At 42.5% G+C, this 25,650-nt stretch overlaps 2 protein-coding genes across 4 annotated transcripts; both read right to left on the bottom strand.

The window, feature by feature from the left end:
- Positions 1 to 3,267: 3,267 nt before the first annotated feature.
- LOC146389353 (HLA class II histocompatibility antigen, DR alpha chain-like) lies at positions 3,268 to 5,510 on the bottom strand. Of its 3 annotated transcripts, XM_084922917.1 has the most exons (5): positions 5,370 to 5,510; positions 5,019 to 5,267; positions 3,983 to 4,267; positions 3,652 to 3,792; positions 3,268 to 3,533 (listed from the first exon to the last, which is right to left on the bottom strand). In XM_084922917.1, the coding sequence occupies exons 1-4, from the start codon at positions 5,425 to 5,427 to the stop codon at positions 3,662 to 3,664; spliced, it is 723 nt and encodes a 240-aa protein (XP_084779043.1). In that variant the 5' UTR covers positions 5,428 to 5,510; the 3' UTR covers positions 3,268 to 3,533; positions 3,652 to 3,661. The 3 variants fall into 3 exon arrangements, with proteins under 3 accessions (XP_084779043.1, XP_084779042.1, XP_084779045.1); XM_084922916.1 differs by having other exon boundaries at positions 3,268 to 3,792; XM_084922919.1 differs by having other exon boundaries at positions 3,268 to 3,792; positions 5,019 to 5,308; positions 5,345 to 5,450.
- A 17,006-nt stretch (positions 5,511 to 22,516) lies between these two features.
- LOC146389352 (uncharacterized) lies at positions 22,517 to 24,946 on the bottom strand. The gene is made up of 3 exons (XM_084922912.1): positions 23,976 to 24,946; positions 23,773 to 23,891; positions 22,517 to 23,313 (listed from the first exon to the last, which is right to left on the bottom strand). Exons 1-3 carry the CDS (start codon positions 24,253 to 24,255, stop codon positions 22,582 to 22,584), a joined length of 1,131 nt encoding a protein of 376 aa, XP_084779038.1. The 5' UTR covers positions 24,256 to 24,946; the 3' UTR covers positions 22,517 to 22,581.
- Between the last annotated feature and the right edge of the window lie 704 nt (positions 24,947 to 25,650).

Below are 25,650 nucleotides of genomic sequence, written 5' to 3'. Positions count from 1 at the left end.
AGAAAAACCCAACAATCATATGACCCCCTATGAGGAGCACTTTGGCGACAGTGGGAAGGAAAAACTCCCTTTTAACAGGAAGAAACCTCCGGCAGAACCAGGCTCAGGGAGGGGCGGGGCCATCTGCTGTGATTGGTTGGGGTGAGAGAAGGAAAACAGGATAAAGACATGCTGTGGAAGAGAGACAGAGATTAATAACAGATATGATTCAGTGCAGAGAGGTCTGTTAACACATAGTGAGTGAAGAAGAGACACCCAGTGCATCATTGGAATCCCCCGGCAGCCTACATCTATTGCAGCATAACTAAGGGAGGATTCAGGGTCACCTGGTCCAGCCCTAACTATATGCTTTAGCAAAAAGGAAAGTTTGAAGCCTAATCTTGAAAGTAGAGATAGTGTCTGTCTCCTGAATCCAAACTGGAAGCTGGTTCCACAGAAGAGGGGCCTGAAAACTGAAGGCTCTGCCTCCCATTCTACTTTTAAATACTCTAGGAACAACAAGTAGGCCTGCAGAGCGAGAGCGAAGTGCTCTAATAGGGTGATATGGTACTACAAGGTCATTAAGATCAGATGGGGCCTGATTATTTAAGACCTTGTATGTGAGGAGCAGGATTTTGAATTCTGGATTTAACAGGAAGCCAATGAAGGGAAGCATGATAATGGTCGTGTCCAAATTTATGGGCTGCATCCTCCTGAGGACCCGACCCGACATTCTCTCCTTCTGATTAGCGCCACCGCTGTCTCGGTGGAGTTTAATAAACTCGGCCGTCTGCTCCTTGCTATCTAAAATATAACAGGACACTGGAGTAAACTCTCAATCATCTCCTACTTCTGTTTAATTAGTTTTCTGTTTGATGTTTATTCAGCTGTGTGAAAACCACCCGAGGGATTAATTAAGTTCAATCTAATCTAATCTAATAACTTTAATCTCAGCCAAACCGATTTACTCACGAACAAACAAAACACTGAAAACAGCCCAACAATAACATTTTTAGGTTGTCTCAGTGATTTATATATTACGTTTACCGTATTTTCACGACCATAAGACGCACCGTACTAAAAGGCGCAGTCTCAGTTATGTGTGCCATTACTGTATTTAACACACACATAAGGCGCACCTGATTATAGGGCGCATACAAGTGTGCGTATTTAAAAATGAAGCGGGAGCAAAACTGAGTTTGGTACTCACATTTTTATTACCGGTAATTGTCATCAATCAAACCCAGCGAAGTCCTCATCCTCTGTGTCTGAACAGCTGCGCTAAATCTCCATCAAACATTCCAGGTTCACTTTCTTCACCGTCAGAGTCACTTTCCGTGCCGTGCGGCTCCTCGGAAATGATGCCGGCTTTTGCGAAAGCTCGAACAACAGTGCCAGCAGACATGTTAGCCCAAGCATCTACAATCCATTCGCAAATTGTGGCGTAACTTGCCCGGCGCTGCCTTCCACTCTTAGTGAAACTGTGGTCTCCATCGGTCATCCATCGCTCCCACGCCGCTCGCAGCCTTACTTTGAACGGCCGGTTCACACCGATGTCCAGCGGTTGGAGTTCCTTTGTCAGGCCTCCTGAATGACAGCAAGCTCACAGTTCATTTGTTTCACTTGTTTTTTCACATCGGCTGTGAGATGGGCACGCATAGAGTCACAGATCAACAGCGATGGTGATGCGTGGAAAAAACCACCTGGTCTCCTTACACACACCTCCCTCAGCCACTCTTTCATCATTTCCTCATCCATCCAGCCCTTTTCATTTGCCTTAATGATGATTCCTGCTGGAAACTTCTCTTTAGGCAAAGTCTTTCTCTTAAAAATCACCATAGGCGGCAGTTTCTGTCCATTGGCATGGCAGCCAAGCACAACAGTAAAAGAAGGCTTTTCGTGCCCCGTTGTGCGTATCGCTACCGTGCTGGTCCCTTCTTCTCCACAGTGTGACTCACCGGGATGTCGAAAGTGAGCGGCACCTCGTCCATGTTAGTGATGTGGCTGGGCTGGATGTGTTTGTCGGCGATGTGTTTGCTGCAGTAGGAGCGGAAGATGGCCAGCTTTTCATTATAATGCGCTGGAAGTTGCTGCGCTACCGTAGTCCTGGTCCGGATGGAAAAATGGCACCGTTTCATGAAACCAAAGCACCAAGACGGACCTCCTCGGAAATGTTCAATTTTCATTTCTTCTGCTAGCGAAACTGCTTTTAGTCGAATGGTGACCGTCGAAACGCTTCTCCCACTCGTTCTTTGCTCGATGATCCACTGCTCGAGTCTTTCCTCCAACTCGGGCCACCTCGCCTTATGTCCGCGGAAACTCAGCTGCGTCTTCTTGACCTGTTGGAGCTTGTTTTCCAGCTTCCTCCACTTGCGAACCATCGATTCATTAATCTTAAATTCTCTCGATTGCTGCTGCTCGATTTCCATGTTCCTCCGCGTAGCCGATGGCCTTCAGTTTAAACTGTGCTTCATAAGCGTGTCTCTTTGCCATTTTCAGGGTTGTTAAAACAACGATGTTCCGCATAACGCACATACCTGTCCTTTTATACAGTATATACAGTGCGGCGTGCACTATAGGGCACGCCGCACTTTTTAAAGAAAATCTAAGGCTTTTATGTGCGCCTTATAGTTGCGAAAATACGGTAACCTGAGTAGCAAAAGTCCGCGGTGATCTGAAAATGATGTGTCGGGAGTTGTGCCGTTCTAGGTAGCTCTATTGACCCTCGAGCTCCCGGCTAGCTATCGAGCTGGTGGGTAACAGACGTCTCCGAAAACGTCGAAGCACCTTTGCAAATATGCGATATCTTGATGAACCGAGCAGATATTTCAAGTTTACACAGCTACTTTCTCGCCTGAAAATATGTTAAAAGTTTATTTTGTGACCCAGAAAGATTAATAAGAGTAATTTTAAAACTTAGTAGCGGCCGCCATTGTTGGAAACTGGAGTTTGGCTGGGCCGTGCTATGAATTCTGGGATATGGTGGGCCACGAAGGACACACCCGACCCATCCTTCAAATTCGGAGAAAAGGAGGACGCATTTGTCAGCTGCATTCGGAGGAGTCCACGAATTTGGACAGTCTTCGGCGCGTCGCTGTGACGTAATCGGTCTACAAATGCGGCCTCAGGAGGAAGCAGCCCATGAATTTGGACACGACCAATAATCACATGATTATAAACAGGAAACATGAACCTGCTCAGACACTCCTGACTCACCTCTGAGAAACAAACCACAGGGAGTGAAATTGATCCATAAATATTTGTAAAGACACAGGAAGAACACTGAGACAGATTTGTGGGTTTATTACTTTGATGAACAAGTTTTTGAACACACTGAGGTCACCTGACACTGAGTTCAGATAAAACTGATCTCAGTCTCATTAATTTGACTTTTGTCTCCTTTGTTTTTGTGGCAGGAAAAGGTTCCAGGTGGAATCTGCTGGATGGATGGTGGAGATACTCACTGTGACGAGGGAGCTTTAGTTTGCTTTGAATCCCAGAGTTAAACCTTATTGACACAGATGGTGACAGAACAGCTCATACAGGAGATTAACCTAAACCAGGTGAGACAGGTAGACAGGAAGCAGATGTTCACTACAGGTGAACTCTGCACACACAACAATAACACACACTGATTATGAGCTCATTGTAGAACTTTGATGACATCATCACCGTGAGCCAATCAGCTGCACTCGTTTCCTTTGACGAGGAAGAAGGTTCCAGCAGCCACACCGAGCAGACCGAGAGTCAGACCCACTCCACAGAACACAGAGGGTCCAACACCTGGATCAGAGTGAGCGGACGCCTCCACCTCTGGAGACACAAACACAGAGAACATGAACCTTCACATCTGGAGGCAAAGAGGAAAACACACATCTGTCTCAAACTGTCAGCTCAGATCAGATCCAGCTGCTCTGATGAACACTGGGCTCAGTCTTCACAGCTGGAGACTGTCACATGTGTACCTCTGTCAGTGTTCTGGGTTTAAATGAGGTTTTCTCACCATAGATTTTGGTCAGCGGTTTTGTCAGGGCCAGATGTTGCACTGCACAGCTGTAGATGTCTCCCAGCTGTGGGGTGAACTGAAGTCTGGAGATCTGGGTGAAGGTCCCATCTTTGTTGGGATAGGGAACGTTGATGCTGGATCCTTGTGTGACCTTCTGTCCGTTCTTGGTCCAGGAGACGTTGACAGGAGCAGGATAGAAACCAGTCACATGACAGATCAGAGTGTTCTTCTCTCCAAACTCCACCTCATCTCTGGTGTAGATCATCACAGCTGAAGGAGCATCTGTGCACAAACACATCAGGCAGAGGATCAGAGCTTCAGCTGGTTCCCATCAGCAGGTGATCATTCAATTCAATTCAATTCAATTCGATTCAATTCAATTCAATTCAATTCAATTCAATTCAATTCAATTCAATTCAATTCAATTTTATTTATATAGCGCCAAATCACAACAAAAGTTGCCTCAAGGCGCTTCATAGGTACAGAGAAAAACCCAACAATCATATGACCCCCTATGAGCAAGCACTTTGGCGACAGTGGGAAGGAAAAACTCCCTTTTAACAGGAAGAAACCTCCAGCAGAACCAGGCTCAGGGAGGGGCGGGGCCATCTGCTGCGACCGGTTGGGGTGAGAGAAGGAATGATGATGATAAATATCAATAAAAAGTTCAGGTGTTCACTCAGATGATGTCATCACTGTCAGTGTGAGAGAAGCTAGAGTGAGGTCAGAATCATGAAGTTAAACTACAGACAGACTCAGTTCAGCTTCAGAGAAACTAAAAGGAGGAAAAATAATATAAAATGTGATCTTTAACATAAACACAAATATAAACATGTCAGTGTGAGGTTTCTGTACACATGATCAGTATGAATGTGTTTAAGGTGGAATGATTTCATATATTTAATCAGGTTGAAGCTGGCTGTGTTTGATTGGACAGAATACATCGACGCTGATGATGTCATCAGTGTGTTACTTTACAGAGCGTGCAGGTAAACACAGGTGAGGTGAGACAGGTGTTACATGTTGTATTTACCCTGTTCTGGAGGGTAGTCCTTCATGCCTTTACCACAAAGCTTTATGAGCTCTCTGCAGGTCTTTTGAAAAGCCACAGATGATTCATAAGCTTCTTCCCCATAAGTGATAGGATCAATAAAAGGAGACAGAGGGTAGATTTCCTCCTTTTTGTTGAAGTCTGCGTAGGCAATCTCTTCACCATCCAGTCCATACATGTTCTCTTCATCAGAGTCTGAACAGCCACCGACAGCAATGTCACTGTGCAGAGCTGAAACACATCAAACACTGATCAGTGACCTGATCAATGACCTGATCAATAACCTGATCAATAACCTGATCAATAACCTGCTGTTTACAGAGACAAACTCACCGTCAGCAGAGACACAGAGGACACAGGAGAGGAAGAGGAGCAACTCCTTCATCTTCATCAGCAGCTCTGACAGTTAAACTGTGAGTGTGAGTGTGTGAACCTCACAGAGTGTGTGTGTGTGTGTGTGTGTGTGTGTGTGTGTGAACCTCACATTGTGTGAGGGAACTCTCTGAAAGTGCAGCTGAGCTCTAACACACAGCAGCCAATCACAGAGCTCACAGCTCATGATGTCATCAGTGTCCAGGCAGACAGCAGCTGAAGGAGAACATGATCTGAGGAGACAGCACGATCAATAATCAATATTTATAGACTCTTCAAAATAAAGTTCAGCCTGATCAGTTTCCACTCTGAGGATTTTCAAAATAAAACACTTTATTTTAATAAAATGATTCAGTTTGTTTAAAAACACTGTGAAATATGACTTTATGTGTTATTTAAATAGTTTCCAGTTGAAATCACACCTGAGTTCATGTGTGTTACTGTGACAGTGAGAGTCACAGCTGTGTTTGTCAGCAGGAAACTTTTACAGACACAAAAACTTTACGCCTCCATCATATGTTGTAGATCCATCCAGCAGGTCCATCAGAGTCTTTACTGGGCCGATTCTGGCCCCAGGCCTTATGTTTGACACCTCTACAATAACCTGATCAGCTTTCAGAGAGTGATTATTGATCACAGAGCTGAGGAGGAGGAGCTGCTCTGATCATGTGACAAATACAAGATTTTCAAGTGTTTCCTCTGCTGTTTATCATGTGAACTCCCTGGAGATGGGGACCAAAGACTGTCCTCCAGTGAGCAGACTTAGTTCATCCAGGAAGCTGAAATACTGGATGAAGTCCTGAGAGTGAGGGGTGGAGTCAGGACTGTCTCCCAGTGCTTCATACGCTGGTCCTGGGTTTAGATCCTGGTGGACTGAAGCTCACTGGAGCCTTTGGTTTGGTGCCCAGTGTGCTCCATGGATCTGAAGCCTGGGCTGGTCCTGACCATGGAGTCCAGATGTTTCTAGCTTTATTAAGGAGTCCAGGAACTGGAATGATGGCTGACAGCGGAAGAGAGTAGACGTGTATTCGTGAGCTCTCGGCGGTAGGCCCAGGAATCTATCTTTATCCTGATTTGCCCTCATATAATTCTGGACCATAGTAAGAGGCAAAGTTACTAAGTAAACTTCTGTATGGCAAGTTACAATTTGCGACACTCAAAACGAAAGAAAACGGCTTAAACTTCAGGGTACCTGAACATATCAGCAACAAGAAATATGGCGGATGGGGAGGAGGAACTGCCAATTAACAAACTACTCAATGCTATCAAGGAAACTAAAGAGGACCTCACAAACCACATTGACAAAAAAACGGCTGACATACAAACAACCCTGACGAAAATTGAATCCTGTCTTAATGCGCTTTCTGAGCAGGTTGAGGAGATGGAGGCGCGAGTGAGCGCAAACGAAGACGACATTAAAGATGCACACAACCGTGTCGATAAAATGGAGAAATTGACAACGCAACTCAAAGACAAAGTCGACGACTTGGAGAACCGCAGTAGAAGGTCCAACCTTAGGATACTGAACATCCCGGAGCAAGCAGAAGGCCGCGACGCTGTTGGATTTTTAATAAGAAAATATCTTTTTTCTCGGATTACAGCGCAGACCTGCAACGCAGAAGAGACGAGTTCCGTGACGTGAAACAGAGGCTGCGAGAGAAGGAGATTGAATATGCTCGGATGTACCCAGCGCAACTTCGCATCAGGCACCAGGGATCTATCAAAATATTCTCCACTCCTGCCGAAGCACAACGTTATCTGAAAGATAAATTCAGTACTTTGCTGTAAATATTTTACCGAGAGTGGCTAAAGTTTCAACCTTAGCAGCTGCCTGGGCCACCACTATTGTTTAGCTGAATTACCTACCTAATGTGGTTTTGTTACAGGGGTTTGATGAGGCAGGTTTTTACTTTAACGTTTTGGGGTTATGTTTGGTCTCTTACCAAAAATTTTACTCACACTTACGCAACTGTTCAGACAGCTCCCTGGTCTAGGCCGTATCTTACTGTTATACCCATGTACAGAGCTTCACCACATCGAAACGCACAAAAGCAGGAAAGTGTTCAGAAATCCCCAGAGTTGAATACCATGACACTTACCTGTCCAAGATATTCACATAAAAAACTTAAATTATGGTCCATCTAACTTGTATATCTTGGAAGATTAGAGGATCAATTCACCCATTAAGAGGAAGAAAATGCTGACATCCTTAAAGAGGCAGAGAGTAGATGTCGCTTTATCCAGGAGAGTCACCTCACAGACGCTGAACATTTAAAATTATTGAGAGATTGGGTGAGCAATGTTTTGTACTTGTAGATTGTGAAATAAATAGAAATAAGATAACTTTGGTAAATATATATATATATAATATACAGTGTTGGGGAGTAACGGAATACATGTACCGCCGTTACGTATTTAAAATACAAAATGTGAGTAACTGTATTCCGTTACAGTTACCGTTTAAAAAGGTGGTATTCAGAATACAGTTACTTTGTTGAAATAAATGGATTACACTGCGGTACTTTCCTGTTTCATTTTGTCGCGGGTCAGGACTGTTTGGGTTTTGTTTGACAGCTACGTTCTGTTGTTCCAGGCGGCAGCGTTACGGTTGCCATGGTTACAGGGCGACGCTCTCTCTCTCTCTCTGCGACTGTGTGTTTCCTGGGTGAGAGAGCGCCTTTTCGTTGTTGTTGTTGTTGTGCTAAGCTAACAGGCAGAATGCTACAAGCACAGCTCTAAAGAATGTAGCATCATGGGCAGTGTAGTCCGTGTTGCAGGGAGAATGGACTGCCATACACGTTATGTGTCTGTGAGCGCGAGGAGGGAGAAAAAGGGGAGTGGAAAGGTACGAGTTGTCATCGAGCAAAAATGGGAGCTGGAAGCATGTAAATATAATAATAACCACTGTAGCCAAGAAGAGAGCCTGACGAGCCCAGCTGTAAGTAAGCCATTAAGACTCGACTGTACACTGTGTTCGTGTTTTCCTCCGAAAACAATAAGTTCCGTTGCAGCAGTCTTTCAACGCCTCTCTCTGTCTCTCGCAAGAAAAGTTGACCCACACAACAAAGTAAAGCTATTTTTCGGCTACGAGCCGACAGGGACCCCGCCGTATTAGTCAGAGGTCCCTTTACTACAGTTCGGAGTCGCGGACCTTCAGTAATAGTAATAAATCACACAGCAATAGTACATTCACGTTGTTGTAAAAAGCATGATAATATATTAAGTATTCCAAAGTATTCAGAATACGTTACTGTCATTGAGTAACGTAACGGAATACGTTACAGAATACATTTTGGGGCATGTATTCTGTATTCTGTAATGGAATACATTTTAAAAGTAACCTTCCCAACACTGATAATATATATGGGCCTAACTACGATGAACCTTTATTGTTTAACAACTTAATAATGAAACTGGCTACAATTGAGGACCAGTATATTGTGGGTGGAGACTTTAATTTGGTCCTAAATCCTTCTCTGGATCGGTCCTCACCCAAAACAGCTTCACTATCAAAGGCAGCAACAGCACTGAACCAGGGTATGAAGGATACAGGCATAATTGATGTGTGGCGAAACCTTCATCCAGGCCAGAGGGATTTCTCCTTTTTTCACCAGTACATAACAAACACACTCTAGAATTGATATGTTTCTCTTACCACAAAATATGACGGCAACAGTGATAGATTGCTCCTACTTAGCAACTACTTTTTCAGACCATAATCCCATCAAACTCTCCTGGGCTATCAATATGTCGCAACCTGCAACCTACAGGTGGAGGTTTAAAAACTACATGCTAGGAGACTCTGGCTTTATTTCATATATGAACATTAATATTGAAATATTCCTAGATGCCAATGTTAAGGGTTCAATATTGAGGAGGGATACAGGAGGTAATCCAAAAATAACAACACCGATCCGGCCAGGGGAAGTCAAACGATGATTTGACTTCACGCGTGGAGGGACCAGCGCTGTACGCAGACAGCATTGATCTCTCACTAACAAAGCATAAGCAGATGTTTTATACCATCAGGGTTTAGATTTACTGACGCCCCTTCATCGTCAAACAAATACAATACATACATAGGTTTCAAAACCACAATGACTTTTAACACAGTTTAAAAGAACATTGTCTCCACGGCAGGTGCTTCCTGTCAACCTTCTGACTCTGGCTTCTCCAAAACCTCAAGCCATGCTCTGCAACAAACTAGCAATTCTGCACGCACAAAAATGCAGTTGCAAGAAAACATGATTAACCTCTCACCTATAAATGAGTCTATCTACTGTGTGTGTGTGTGTGTGTGTGTGTGTGTCAGCATGAAATGCACTCAGGTTCACCTCTCACCTCACCAGCTGAACCTTGTAACCTTTCCACCAGACAGAAGGCCAGCACGTACACCACTGAAACTATATGTGTAATATATTGAATAAATGTTTGAATCAAATGATACTACTTAAAACTTAATAAAAGAATATGAACAAATAAAAGATAATAAAGAATGACCTGATATAAGTGTTTTGTAAGCATGTATTGCAATTCCTTCCACAGCTCCAGTCGACCTCACACTGGATTGGCCAGACATATCGCTGGCCAAAGCTCTTGACCTTCCATTAATGGACTGAGCCACAACTCTTTAAAAGGCACAAACTGCAAGGTGTATAAAAATAGTTATAACTGCATCTGGAATACGAGGTTAATATGATAACAGTATGCATAAACATTTTAAGGCCATCTTAAAGCTATCGGTTACATTGTTAAAGCAATGATCATACTGCAGATTATATTGTACTGATAAATACTTTTGTTCAATCCCACACCAACTCAAATTCCTCTTCACATGCCAATATCTGGGAAGCTCTCAAAGCCTATATGAGAGGTTTGGTTATGTCATACGGTGCCAACAAGGCTAAAAGAATTAGAGAGAAGACAACTAAATTGGAGATTGACATTAAAAACCTGGAGCAGGAATATATTGCTACCAAAAAGGAAGAATACCTCAATATATTAACAAAAACAAGGTTGCAATATGATAATCTATGCACCAGCAGAGCTGAAGCAGCCATGGCAGGAACTAGATATCACTACTACGAATTTGGAAACAAAACAAGTCAACTACTGGCCTGGCAAATTAAGGAAGAAACATCTGATAAATTTATACGGACAATATTAACGGAAGATGATAAACTTCATGATGAATCAGCACTTATAAATGCCGAGTTTAAACGGTTCTATGAAGATTTGTATAAATCTGAGCGAGGGGTCGACAGTACTGCTGCAAAAAGATTTATAGATGGAATAACCCTTCCTAACTTATGTAATGAGGACAAAGAACTGCTTGATGCAGATATGTCTGAGATGGAGGTTCTTCAAGCCCTCAAGTGTTTACAAATTAATAAGACCCCTGGACCTGATTATTATAAGGCTTTCTCTAATAAATCATTGACGCCACTTACAAATATGATTAAAGAAGCTTTAGAAAATAATAAATTACCAGAATTGGAAATTGCAACAATCACATTACTTCCCTAACCGGGCAAGGACAAACAGAGATGTGACTCTTACAGACCCCTCAGCCTCTTAAACGCAGATTATAAAATATTATCTAAAATAATTGCACTCAGATTGGAAGACATCATGCCTAAGATAATACACATCGACCAAACAGGCTTCATTAAAAACAGGCACGGATCAGATAATGTGCGACGTTTGCTCCACATACTGAACACTGCTCAAAAAAACCAAGACCCCCTGCTAACAATCTCCATGGACGCTAATGAAGCATTTGACAGTACTGAGCCAAACTTTCTATTTCAGGCGATGGAAGCTATGGGCTTCGGAGAGAAGTTCACCTGCTATGTTAGGACACTTTTTAATGCCCCCAGAGCCAATATCACAACAAATGATGTGCTCTCAGGCACTTTCTCTTTAACTAGAGGCTGCAGACAAGCTTGTCCAAGCTCCCCCTTGCTCTTCGCGATTGCGATCGAACCTGTAGCAGTTGCCATTCGTACTAGTGCCTCCATATCTGGAATCAAATTTGGCACAAGTGAGCATAAACTGTCTCTATACGCAGATGACCTCCTACTGTATATAACGGACCCCTCTAAATCAATTCCCTCTTTAATGAAGTGTCTTAAAGAATACAGTGCAGCCTCAGGATATAAGTTAAACTATACCAAAAGTGAGATTATGCCATTAATTATACAAGATAGCCGTATTAGAGCTCTTACTGACCCATTACAGTGGCGTAATAATGGCTTTACATATTTGAGTATACAAATTGGCAAATCCGAGGATCAAATATTCAAACTAAATTATATCAAACTGTTGGAGCAAACCAAACTGAATATTCAGAGATGGATGGATTTTCCAATATGTCTCATAGGGAGAATTAATGTTATTAAAATGAACTTATTTCAATGTCTCCCTACAAAGGTTCCTAAAAGTTTCTTCAAAGAGCTTCATAAACTTATAACTTCTTTCATATGGCAAAAGAAAAATCCAAGACTCAAACTCTCCTCTCTGCAGGCCCCATATTCAAAGGGAGGACTTAATTTACCAAACTTTAGGAACTATTATCTTGCCTCTCAGTATCGATCAATTTGGATCTGGCTGCATGCAGAGAGCAGTGAGGTTCGATGGGTTCCAATAGAACAACATGAGGTGAACCCCCATTAAAAGATGATCCATTTTTAGGTACAAAACAATGTCTATCCAGGCTCACAAATAAATTGATAATATTAAACACCTTCTGCGTCTGGCAGGAATCCCACTCACTTCTGAAAATAAATATCTCTTTTCTTAGAAGGACACCCCCTATGGGGCAATCCTGATCTCTCTCATCATATTGCTGACCCAACACTGCAGGGATGGAAGGACAGAAATATTCAAACTGTTGCTGACGTATACAATAATGATTCATTTATTGACTTTCAACAACTAAAGGAAAAATTCAAACTCCCAGGACAAAGTTTCTTCAAATTCCTACAAATAAGAGACTGGGTCAAAGAGAAATCCAAAGGGGTATTCCCCGAGATACCAAAAGAAACTCCTCTTGAAACCCATCTCTGCACTAAACCATGGAAGTCAATAAAAGAAATAGCATCTTCTATATATGCCATTATCAATGAAAAGTTACCTGACTATAACAAAATGTCTATAAAAAGAAAATGGGAAACAGACCGGGGCCATGTCTATGAAGAGGTAGAATGGCACCATTTATTGGAACAGGCACAGACCATGTTAATTTCTACAAACACAGCTTTCTGTTTGTTTGTTTGTTTGTTTGTTTGTTTGTTTGTTTGTTTGTTTGTTTGTTTGTTTGTTTGTTTGTTTGTTTGTTTGTTTTCCAATTTAAAAATGAAAAAATAAAGCTTATAAAAAAAAAAAAAAAGGAGTCCAGGAACTGTGTCCTTCTTCAGTCGGGTGCAGGGTGGAGATCTTTCATGCCATTCACAGAGTTTTCAGCTTGGACAGCCATCTGTCTGACAGGAACAAACAGTCAGCCTCATCATGAAAACACTAAAACAGCAGCAGTCAAAAAATATCTGCAAATTTTTACACTTTAATAAGACATTAATAAGGTTGCCGGTTCGAGCCCCGGCTTGGACAGTCCCGGTCGTTGTGTCCTTGGGCAAGACTCTTCACCCGTTGCCTACTGGTGGTGGTCAGAGGGCCCGGTGGCGCCAGTGTCCGGCAGCCTCGCCTCTGTCAGTGCGCCCCAGGGTGGCTGTGGCTACCATGTAGCTGCCGTCACCAGTGTGTGAATGTGTGTGTGGATGGGTGGATGACTGAATGTGTAAAGCGCTTTGGGGTCCTTAGGGACTAGTAAAGCGCTATACAAATACAGGCCATTTACCATTTGACACATGAGAAATGTAAAAGTATCTTAAGACATTTTAAAATAAATACTAAACTAATCATCCAGACAAAGATATTTACAGTAAATACAGGAGCCACGGTCAGACCAACATGTGCAGTGATTGATTTTTGATATTTTCAGAAGCTTTCTGCTGTATCACAGTTTCTCCTGCATGCAGTAAATATCTGTGCTCACCAGTGTTGGTCAAGTTACTCGAAAAAAGGATTCAGTAACTAATTACTGATTACTTCCCCCAAAAAGTAATCCCGTTACTTTACTGATTACTTATTTTCAAAAGTAATTAATTACTTAGTCACTTAGTTACTTTTTAAAAGCACGATTTACAACCTGAATAGGTGATAAAGCGATAGATCTTTCAGCCCAATTCTACTTTTTCTGCATAATCCATCATACAAAATGTAATCAAATGGAAAAGTCTCTTTTTAAAACTTGTTTTATCAGTTTTAATCTTTTAACTTTATGCATCAAGCAAACATTTAATTATATGCAACATTCTCTGACTGGAAGAAATTAGTTTAATATTTAAACCTATTTTCTGCACATTCCAGCACATAAAATATATTTTTTTTATGTTTACACTCAGTCTTTCAAATAGATGCAAGTAAAACACAGCAGAAAATAAATAAAGTCACAGACTAGCGGTCCTGTTGCTCTACTTTCACCCGTAAAGCAGGAGTGGGTAGGCGGAGGTTTACCCTGGTGCAGGTGTGCCGCAGCGGTCAGTGGAAGAATCCGCGAGTTTCTCTGTGAGTTTCCCATTACGTGGTAGGTACTCGGTGCTTGTTTAGGGGTTTTTTTTTTTTCGCTGTAAAAAGAAGTTTTCTTCCCACGCACAACGGACACTAATGTTTTGTCACTTTTTATGGAATCAAACTCAAAGTAAGGTCAGTACTTCCACGCTTTAAACGCTGCACGCTCATACTCTCTCCGCACTCGATATATGATCCATTGTTGATCTGCACACAGCTGTTGTCACGAACGTCGCACTCGCTTACGTCACTGTCATGAGACATTCTCGCAAAAAAATCACGGTTTTAGTAACGCAGTAACGCAGCGTTCCTACGGGAAAGTAACGGTAATCTAATTACCGTTTTTGCAACAGTAATCCCTTACTTTACTCGTGTTACGCCCCTAGTCTAGGCGTGTAGAGACGCACATAAGGTTGGAGGAGAGAGAGACAAATCCCCACCCTGGTTCCCAAGCCAAACATCCAAAACCAGTTGTGAGTAAAAAAGGTGATTTTATTGAAGGTAATGAAGCATAGCTCCAGGGTGAACCCAGGCCAAAATAATAAACAAAACCAACTAAGTCCCACCAGAAAACTAACTAAACCCTAAGAAAGAAACAGAACAAACAAATGACAATACTAACCCTCGCTCCCTAACCCGGAAAACAGGAGAAAACTGTTCCAAAGAAAAAGGCGGCTCACCCCTTCCGCTTCAGCCTAAGGGTGCCTAAGCACCAAGTTAGTGCACCGGGAGCGGCTCTCACAGATCACGCTCACACAAATACACAACAAAAGTATAGGCTGGAAACCAGGGTCAGGACCGCGTCGGCTGTCAAGCTGCTCGCTCCCCTCTCTCTCTCCCTCTCCGGCGGGAGCTGTCAGAGCGGCTTTTTGAACGTGGTCACATGTGCCATGGTCCAATCAGCTGCTCGCTACTCCTCATCAGGGGAGGGACCTGCAAAGAGTCTTAAGCACAGTAAAGACACACAGAACAAAAACAGCCCACGCAGTGTTCTTATGGCCACAGCCGTAACAACTTGTTACTTGAAAAAAGTAATCGGATTAGTGAGCATCTCTGGTGCTCACTGAGAGCTTCCAGTCTCTATAAAACATTAATCACTGTTCGGTAAATGTGATTATTCTTCATACACTGTTTGAGTTAAGTCAAATTGCTAAATGTTGTCATTGTGTTTCTTAAATTTGTAAAGTCTTAGTTCAGACTACAGGATCAAAGACATCCCTTTGTGTCTGACCACCTCTCCAGCCACTCTGTGCTGGGGGAGGTTTTATTGCAGATACATGCTGTCTGACAGATCTCTTTCTTGTGTTGTTGCTTCCTGCTTTTATGATCCTTTTGGTGAGCAGGAGGTCACACAAACGCACACCCATGACACACACATTCTCACACACACACACACACAGAGTGCCTTGTCTTTTAGATCCATTTGGGGTTTTACGTCGGGAGGTGCTTGTGTTGTGTTGTAAGAGTTTGTCAATAAAAAGGCTGCGAGGAGAGCTGCTCTTTGAAGGACTTGGTTTGGAGACAGGTGAGGAGCGTCTAGCTCCACCGCCTGGTTCTGACCAAGCCGTCCCTGGTTAGCGAGCAAAAGACCGGTTGAAGATATTTTTATCTTGTTTTGGCTCTTCATGAGGAATAAGTCTCTAAACTAGCGGGGCCTGTGGAAACACAGACCCAACAGTTTGTGATCTTTATATCAATCACGTGTGATAAACACTGATATGAATTAGACAGCTGTTTTTATGTGTTATTGTTCCTCCATTTGTGTTAAAATGAGTTTAACTAATAGCGAAACACGCTGCACCTTCATGAGGCTGAGCACACACAGGACTGACAACCTCTACAATTAATTCATCATTTTGAATGATGAATGAGCAAACAGCAGCAGCCAGTAAAGATGTAAATATGAATAATATGAAGCTCGATGTTTGGATCCTGTCTTCAATACAAGAAACAACAGAAACTGCAAACTGTAGATAAAGTCGTCGGTGAAGGTTCTCAGTCATCCAGGTCATCGTAGTCTAAGGAGCTTGGAAAGAAAAGCGTCTGGACGTCTTTAAGTTGCTTGAAGACGTTTCACCTCTCATCCGAGAAGCTTCTTCAGAAATCTGGGACTCTCCACCATTTGACCTTAGAACTGAAGAAGCTCCTTAGTCTGTAGATAAAGATGCATCTTTTATTCAAACACATTTACAGCATCATCAGAGGCTGGATGTTTGTTTCTGATCACTTTCATGATTTTATTGTGACTGAAGATTACAAAAGGCTTTATGCCACAGACTCAACTCTGCTGCTCAACCCACAGACTCAACTCTGCTGCTCAACCCACAAATGTATTTTTTCCTTAAACATGTGGCCACATTTAAGGGGAAATAAACAGGTTTTATAATTGGACAGGATTCACTGCAAAGAAGAATTAACCCTCCTCTCGTGTTAGGGTCGGCACCGACCCATTTTAAATTTCAAATGCATAAAAAAATCACATTTGTTTATTGTATCAAGGCTTTTTGACTTTGTCAGGAACCTCTATTTCTACAAAATAAAACAAAAAAAATCTTTTCACTAAATTATAAAATGCCCTAGTTGAAATTTTGACCTTTGTGTTGTTAGGGTTGTAATATTATGAGTATAAAGCAATAATTAGAGCCAAAACTGAAATCATAAGTGCACTGTCAGCTAAAACACTGACCGCAAGCTCCTCTCCTAATCATATGAGCTTCAGGGGATTCTTATTTTGCGTGTTTTTGCAGTATACCTGCACAAAAACAAAACAAAGACGGGCACGTCCAGACATGTGAGGTGAATTCACTATTTGAGTGGCCATTTGACTTCCAGAGTGCACATTTAGAATTTGCAGCATACAAAAATAAGAAGTGAGTCAAGTTGTGGATCATATTTTTGGTGAAAATGAAGGAGAGGACACAGAGCAGCAAAGCGATTCAGATGGGCAGGTTTCTAAGGAGGAAGACAATGTGGACTATCATCCAGAAGACACAGACACATCTGATCAGAGGTGGAGGTCGCTGGTGCTGAAGCTACACCTGCTGAAAATTCAAGTCCAAAAATGGTAAGATCTTTTGGAGCTCAGTACCTCATGAGCAGGGCAGCTGCTGCAAATGTCATCAAAATGACCCCTGGAATCACAAGGTTTGCTCTGACCAAAGTCAGTGACATCAAGAGATGTTGTGAGCTATTTATGCCATTGTTACTAAAAAGAATAATCATTACTATGGCGACATGTGGAAAGATATTGATGAGGAATACCTGGATGCTTTCATTGGTGTTCTTCTTCTTGCTGGAGTGTACAGATGCTGCACTGAGGCCACTGATAGTCTATGGGACGCATCGACAGGCAGAAATATTTTCTGGGCAACGATGTCACTTCACACATTTGATATCATTTTGATTCAAGAGTCCTCAGATTTGACAACAGAGAGACCAGACCGAGGTCTGACAAGCTTGCTCCCATCAGGGATGTCTGGGAGAGATGGGTGCAGCTTCTTCCACTGATCTTCATCCCGGGGCCAGAGGTGACAGTGGATGAACGGCTTGTCCACTTTTTGAGGAAAATGCCCCTTCCGTCAATACATACCCAGTAAGCCAGGGAAATACGGCAGAAAAATCTGGGAAGCCTGTGATGCCAAAACCAACTATGCCTGGAATGTACAGATTTTCACAGTCAAAGCTGCGAGTGGCACCCCTGAGAAGAACCAATGAAAATGTGTGGTCCTCAGTATGACCACTGGACTGCAGGGTCACAGTATCAGCTGTGATATTTTATTTATTTTTTTTTTTTTACCAGATATGACCTCGGACAAGAACTTCACAAAGGAAACTTCACAAAGGTGTAGCTGTATCATCAGGAAGTGATAAAAAGCTCACAATTACCCACGACTATAACCAAAGCAAAGCAGGAGTGGACTTTTCTTTGTTTTTTAGTTTATATTAAAGGTCTACTGCTGAAAAGAAAAACTTTTTTGGCTTTTCTTGATGTAAATATCTATGGGTCGAAATTTACCCGTAACACCATAGATGTCATTAACATGAAAAAATCAATGAAACAGATTTAAGAGATGTGTCCTATACTCCTCAGTAATAGTCAGGTAACACAAAAACCTATTATTCATTAATATGATTCTCTTGAGGTTAATTGTACTATTTTTTTAAATTGAAATCGAGTGAGTGATTCGTTCGTGCTACGATTCAGCACAGGAAGGGAGGGGGTGAGTCGCTCAAATGTGCTGTTAGCATGTTAGCAGAGCGATGCTACTGTGAACCGAGGAGCTATTGTCCTGATGTGAGCTTCTACTCAGGGTTTTTTCTTCCAGTTCAGAGCAGAAATGTTTTTGTTAATAAACTGGCTGTTGTTTTTCCCCCCTTGAATAAGAATACTGTGTATATCATGGGAAGCCTGCAGGAGCCTCAGCTTACTGCAACATAAATGAGGGAAGATTCAGGGTCACCTGATCCACCCGAACTATATTATTTGTCAAAAGGAAAGTTTTAAGGCTAATCTCAAAAGCAGTATGTAGCATCAACAATCCAGGATAACTTTTAATGACTTTGTGAATTTGATGCAATATTTGAGTATCTGTGTTGAACTTGAGAATAACTGTCCTTTATTTGTTGTTGTTATTTGCACTGCCTGTGCAAATTTGTTTTTCATATAACCCTGTAAAGTCGGGGTGAGCCTGAATAGTTCAGTTAACGCAGTACAATCAGGTCATTTTCATAAATTCATTACAAATCATTCTTGTTAGTTGATGTCGAACTTTCAACACATTCTTCCTCTGGGCCACATTTCATCTCTATCCACTGCAATATTTGCACAAAAATTTAAGGCAAGATCATCTCAAATAACAGTACTGTAATGTACGTTGTCCAGTCAGTGGGTCCTGGACAGTTTTGTCATTGTCACATACTAATATATTAAATATAATGTTTGTTGACACAAAAAATAAATTTAACTTCAGGAGATGTTATACACCTGAGGCCTCAAGTGTCTTCTGGGCCAGCGTCCTTTGGAAAGGACATTTGGGACAACTGAAACAGAGAGGTGGCAGACACAGTTTCTTTGGGAACGCTTCCATCACAGCTTTGGCCATTAAAAAAAGCATCATGATGTCCACGCTCTCCTGAAGAGCACCCAAATGTTTTTTAAAATAGAAGTATCAAACAAAGGTTAGAGACCAATCTTTGCCCATTAATATTATAACATATGTAGAAACATATATAATGTACTCTTCCCATTGACTTTTCTTTCCACCCACGTCCATCGAAATACAGAAAGATGTTAAAAACCTTTGTTTTCATTAGAAGATGAAGATTTAGAGGGGCTGTGTGACAAAGGTGTGGACGCCACTTTCTGCAGCACTTCCTGGGAAGAGAACGTGGTTTCATTTAGGCTACAAGTTAATTTCTTTGAGAATAATCCCAATGTCAGACCACAGTGTAATGATGGTGGCTGGGTTGAGGAAGGTCCAGTATGACTTGACATATTTATTCACGTGTGAGTCTGAGCTGCTACATTTATGCCATCTCTGATCACACATATGGTTGTTTAACTTGAAATGATGCTCTTAATGTTAAAATACAATCATTGTTGTTTTTAGGTTCACATATTTGCTGTTGTTTAGTGTTTTATAGTTCAAACTTCAAATGGCAAAGTCTAAATCTTTTATTCCTTCTGAGAGCCGCATTCAGTAAAAATCTGTAATTTCTTTCTTGTTACACACTTACAGTAAAACAAACAAACTACCAGATGTTGAGAGTAGTAGTAGTCCTGAACAAATGGACACACAGCAGATTTTATGACACCTTTACAGCTAAAAACAACAACATAATTCCCGGCGGCCTGTTTAGCATTACACTGTTTTAAAGAATTAAATCCAGCCCCTCATCTCTTTGTCGCCCTCTGCACCGTCTGTCCCCCTTCCTTCTTTCACAGAATTTCACCTGCTTGTCCTCCTGCCTATTCACGTGCGAGACAACTCCCTCAGTCTCTGTCTATCCCTCGGATTTTTCCCACGGACCCGATCACGCCTTCCCAGGGCATTTCAGTTCCTGGTTTTCCTGGCTTGAGTTATGTCCTTGTTCCGTTGGTTGTTCCTGATCATGTGTGTGAAAGAAGTAAATCTGTACATAGTTCCTGTGAATGTTGTATTGAGTTTGCTTTTCTGTGTGTCAACCTTGGTTCTTGACAAATTCCTGTAATTGGATTTCTGGATTTCCCTGTTTTAGTGAGTGTCCTTTAATCCAGCTGTTAATCCAGATTGTGCGTTGCTTTGTTGCTGATGGGTTGTCACCATCGACCATGGTTGCTGTGGTAATCCTTTACTGAGCTCTCTTTGGTGGTCACTTCAGTTGTTTGCTATGATGTGACATATGAAAGATATTGATCAGGGCTCTAGAGTGCGACCAATTTGGTCCAAATTTTTCAGTGGTGCGACTAAAAATAAATACTGTTCGGGTAACAAAAAGAAAATCTCTGCAACTCTCCGTGTGGTCAACAACAGACACACATTTTGCCCCTATGGTGGACTAAACCAATCAGAGATAGTCAGGGGCGGGACCTCTCTGATTGGCCGTGGTCCAGTTGAAAGTGCAGGTGGAAGAGAGAGGTGAGTAGCTTGAATAAAGCGATATCGATTCATTAACGGATCCACACAAAGACGTGAACACAGAGCGGACGCATCAGAATCAGCTTTGTCTTTCTCGGCTTTCTCACCCGACGGCCCGAACACGGACACGCCGTCGGAGCTCAGCGATTCTGATGCGTCGGGTATGCTCTGTGTTTACGTCTTTTTGTGCTGATTCTGAGCTGCAGGTTTTGTCTCTCCAACCAAAATTCGCCGAGCCAGCAGCAAAAGAAGCAGCAAACTGCGCTTCACATTTGATCAATGTCGTCATGAATTCCCTCTGACTTTTGCTGTTTTGCTTCCACCACGATAAAATCACACTTCCTGCACAGCTCTCTCTCTCTCTGTGCTTCAGGAACAGTTTCCCGTCTCAAATCTCTGTTTCCTGCATTATTCATTGGCTTATTACCCACCAGTCTACCGTTGTTTACAGCGCTGTCTTTTTCTTTTTTCACTTAAATGACCTCGGACAAGAAAGCCTAATTTCTGCTGTTCAATACTGAAGAAATTTAAACTTCTTAAAATGATGCAAAATTACAGAATATTGCAGAATATTTTTAAGGTTATCGGCTATAAAAAGCCAGACCAGGAAAATCTCCTTCATGTTTTTCTGTTTTATTCTCAGTTACTTTCACACAAAGGCATCTGCTGTGATGTTCACAATTCTGATGAAGTCTCACATGTATCAGTGCTGATAAATGATCAGAATTATAATATTTCTGACTGTCTGAGGCTAAATTGAATCGAATCAGGACTTTGAGAACCGGAATCGAATGGATTATAGAAATCAGTGATGATGCCCAGCCCTAGTGAGCAGCCTAGGCCCGACAGAGTGGATGTAGCTGTGGGTAATGAGAAAAGATGAAAAGAACGATTGATAACTTTTTTGTTAAGTTAAGGCCTGATCCGTCTGAAATTCATAGCCAGCTCTGACACGGTGCCATCAACCTTTGAACGCTGAAAAAGCAGCAGTGTATCCAGGAAACACATTATATGCTGCAATAAATGCACTGCCCAAGTGTCCCCTCTCCCCACTGCCTTTCAGCAGCAGGCAGCAGCAAACAGGTCGTCAGAGGAGCCGAGATGATGACTAAGTTTAACATTTTCTACAATATTGACAAAGCACTTTAAGCACAAGTTTGTTAGTTAATAATTCAGAAATGAATATTGTCTGTATGGACTTCCCCCCAAAGAAAGTGCACATGTCAAACTGTGGTGTTAAGCGAGGCGGTTGAAAAATTTGAGTGCGCCTAACTTTTGTGTCGGAAGCGCCTAAATTTTTAAAGTTAGGCGTACCGGTGCGCCCATGTCAAAAAGTTAGTCTAGAGCCCTGTTTTTCCTCCTCTTCAGTGGGTCACATCTTAAAAGATAACATCATGTTGTATTAAATAAGATGCTGAAATATATAAACCACAAACTGGTCACGGAGCAAATCATCAGCAGTGTCGCTGTCTGCTTTACAATCTGAGTCGCCTCCTGCTCGCTGTTAGAAATATGACTTCATATGTTAATGTGTGAAAGTGAGAAAAAATAAAACACAATATATATTTAATTGCACATGCATTAATTACCTGGACACACAAAAAATCCCAGATTTACAAGGATTTTAATTGATTAAGATTTTGAGCAAACAACAGAAATGAGTGAATGTGTGATAACAACATGTCAACATTTCACTCAGAATTATTTAAGAAGGCAAAGTTCTCTTAATGACAATCAGCTGTTAAACAGTAAAGCAAATACAGACAGATGTGTAGAGAAAATAATCACATAAAAATAATAACTTTGCTAATAAGAAAACCCTCCTGATGTCCATAAATACGGTGGAATCAAAGGTTCCTAAAGTTATAAAGTAACATGTCAGGTAAAGTTCTTCATGTTTGTACTTGAACTTGAGTAAATGTGTTGATCTAGTTTCCAACAGTTGCAGCAAACACATGGAGCAACACAACGAGAACACACAGTGAGGTGAAGTGAGTGAAGTGGATCAGGTTTTCACCACTGCAAAACACACCCACACATGTCGGGGAAGTGGGAGGAGCAGTGGGAGCAGCAGTGGGAGGAGCGGTGGGAGAAGCAGTGGGAGGAGCAGTGGGAGGAGCGGTGGGAGAAGCAGTGGGAGGAGCAGTGGGAGGAGCGGTGGGAGAAGCAGTGGGAGAAGCAGTGGGAGGAGCAGTGGAAGCAGCGGTGGGAGGAGCAGTGGGAGCAGCAGTGGGAGGAGCAGTGGGAGCAGCAGTGGGAGGAGCGGTGGGAGAAGCAGTGGGAGGAGCGGTGGGAGAAGCAGTGGGAGGAGCAGTGGGAGGAGCGGTGGGAGAAGCAGTGGGAGAAGCAGTGGGAGGAGCAGTGGAAGCAGCGGTGGGAGGAGCAGTGGGAGCAGCAGTGGGAGGAGCGGTGGGAGCAGCAGTGGGAGGAGCGGTGGGAGGAGCAGTGGGAGCAGCGGTGGGGGAAGCAGTGGGAGGAGCAGTGGGTGGAGCAGTGGGAGGAGCGGTGGTTTGTAATGAACTCCCTGTAACTGTGTCGCTGATCCATTTCTGGTACTGGGACACAGGAGTGTAGGCTGAAGGGCATCCACGCACAATGAGAAGTCCACTCTGCAGCCAGACGGATCCACTCTGAGTCATCAGTGGTGCCCCAAGAGTACCCTGTGGAAAGACAGTGATAAAGTTATCAGGACAGATGTGTAACTGTTAGAGGTCAACCTTTGTCACCCACTAAAGTTTGAACTTTGTTGGTAGTTTTGTTACAAACTGCTGAAATAAATTAAGTAATAAATAAATTGATCGTCCCAGTATAACACAGTCAGTAACACTTCATGGATATCAGTCTGTCCACTTAGGAAACATGAACCACTGTGAATCCACTTCAGCTGCTTTGGTGCAATGAAAGTGACGATTCCACAGACAGAAAGTTTCAGGCAGCTCGTTTAAAGGAATCAGTTTCATCAAATAAATTAGAGGCTTTAGAAAAAACAACCTTTGATAAACATGAATATTAATATTTATGGTCAATTACAGCAAAACAAGTAAACCAAAGTGTGACTAAAGGTGAGATTATCTCAGTGACTGTCAACAACAGATTATAACAAATAAACTTGTGCTCACCAAACATGAACCTGTATTTCCAGTACAGATGATGCTGTCTGTGAGCGCTGGACGGATGGCTTTGCACTCATTGTTTCCCACTATTGGTACGTTTACCTCCTGCAGGTTATTGCTGATTCCTAGTTGGAGAGAATTTAAACATCAGGCTGTTCTAAAGACTCCAACACAATGCTGTAAAATACAATAAATATTTTATGATTTACCAAAGCCGATGGCCCAGCTGCTGGTCTCATTGTTGAAAGTGCTGTTTTGTGAGGCTAAGCAGATCGGCCGAATGTAGTCTGTGAAATTCACAGGAGCCGACAGCTTCAGAAGACAAATGAAGTTCTCACGAGTCGACGAGTTGAGTCCAGGATGGCAGGTGATGTTTTCCACTGTGCGACTCACTTCATTTGGGTTTGGACCTGAGCGGCTGTTCCGGCCCAGATAGACCACCCTGCTACTGGAGGTCGACGGGAAAAATCTATTTTCCGAAGGTTGCATGAAAGTATCAGACAGTTCAGTGCAGGTTAAACTGGTTAGTTTACAACACTGTGGTGAAGGTTACAGAGGTGCTCTATGTTGGACTGGTGCAGAGCGTGGTCAGAGGGCATCAAGGTTAGCAGACATCAAAGCTTTACAGGGTGTGGATATCAGCCACAGAGCTCAAGTAACATCTGTTTACATGTTGTTGAACTGAGCAGTGACTGTGACGTGAGGTCAGCTGATCACAGCTGCACACAAAACAAAACAAACGAGTTTTTCTCACTGAGTCTTTTCCCCACTTTGCATTGCTGCACCTGATCTTAGTTTCAGTGTTCATTAATGACCTCACAGAGGTAGTTGTATTTAATAGCAGGTTGCCATTTAAAGTTTTCATGCTAAGCTAACCATCTTATGACATCAATGGACAGAATGAGGTCAATATCTTCATTTGACAGCACAGCTCTGACAAATGAACTCTTCTAAAACACCATGAAATCTATGGAAGTACTTTATAGTCTTGGATGAGATGAAATCAATGTGGCATCTGGTTTGATTGTTGTGGAGACAACTCTGTACTTTGCAGTTCAGCTTGTTGTTTCTAAATGGCCTGTATTTGTACACATCCAGTCATCCACCCATTCACACACTGGTGATGGCAGCTACGTTGTAGCCACAGCCACCCTGGGGCGCACTGACAGAGGCGAGGCTGCCGGCGCCACCGGGCCCTCTGACCACCACCAGTAGGCAACGGGTGAAGTGTCTTTCCCAAGGACACAACGACCGAGACTGTCGGAGCCGGGGCTCGAACCGGCAACCTTCTGATTACAAGACGAACTCCCAACTCTTGAGCCACGATCGCCCGTTTTTAAATGTTAAAAGAAGTGAGAAAACATTTAATAAATATCTCTAGTAATTATTTACTGCTCATAAATATTACACTTCACTTTCACCATCATATTATTCCTCAACAAAGCGTGAACTTGCAGCAGTAACTCACGTTGGTACAAATGCATCTGTCAGCACCCACTGGTCGTTGATCAGAGACCCTCCAAAAACATCAACGGACCCTCCAACAAAAATGTTTATAAAAGCGAACCAGGGCCAACTTCCTGGTGCTGCATCATGAACTCCTGCGATGTTGCTGCTGTTCACAGCCCTGCTGCCACATGCTGAGAAAAGAAAAGACAGCACAGTTTAACAGCGAGTACACAGATCACCACATTAAAACCACTCAGAGACACAGATAACACTGATCAGTGCATCCTGAGCGCTGGCATTCATGTGGATGTTATTTTAAGAAGGATCTGAAGACTCTGGTGCACATGTGATCCACAGATGTTCCTCCTCTGTGTCAGAAAAGTGGAAGATTTTACTGACAAAATCCTTTCACAGATGAAAGAAAAACCAAACGTC

The sequence above is a fragment of the Perissodus microlepis genome, chromosome 3 (genome assembly GCF_051167445.1).
Source record: "Perissodus microlepis isolate ML-2025 ecotype Zambia chromosome 3, ASM5116744v1, whole genome shotgun sequence".
NCBI lineage: Eukaryota > Metazoa > Chordata > Actinopteri > Cichliformes > Cichlidae > Perissodus > Perissodus microlepis.
The sequence above is the reverse complement of the archived record's forward strand: the minus strand, read 5'-3'. Positions and strand labels throughout refer to the sequence as shown.

Bases quoted from the DNA above. Each gene is read 5' to 3' on its own strand.
- LOC146389353 (XM_084922916.1), bottom strand. From the start codon at position 5,427: ATGAAGATGAAGGAGTTGCTCCTCTTCCTCTCCTGTGTCCTCTGTGTC. The intron at 5,268-5,369 runs GTGAGTTTGTCT...GATGTGTTTCAG, and splicing joins CCTCTGTGTCTCTGCTGACG to CTCTGCACAGTGACATTGCT. The intron at 3,793-3,982 runs GTGAGAAAACCT...TTGTGTCTCCAG, and splicing joins ACCGCTGACCAAAATCTATG to AGGTGGAGGCGTCCGCTCAC.
- LOC146389352 (XM_084922912.1), bottom strand. From the start codon at position 24,255: ATGCAACCTTCGGAAAATAGATTTTTCCCGTCGACCTCCAGTAGCAGG. The intron at 23,892-23,975 runs GTAAATCATAAA...CTCTCCAACTAG, and splicing joins CAGCTGGGCCATCGGCTTTG to GAATCAGCAATAACCTGCAG. The intron at 23,314-23,772 runs GTGAGCACAAGT...GTCTTTCCACAG, and splicing joins GAAATACAGGTTCATGTTTG to GGTACTCTTGGGGCACCACT.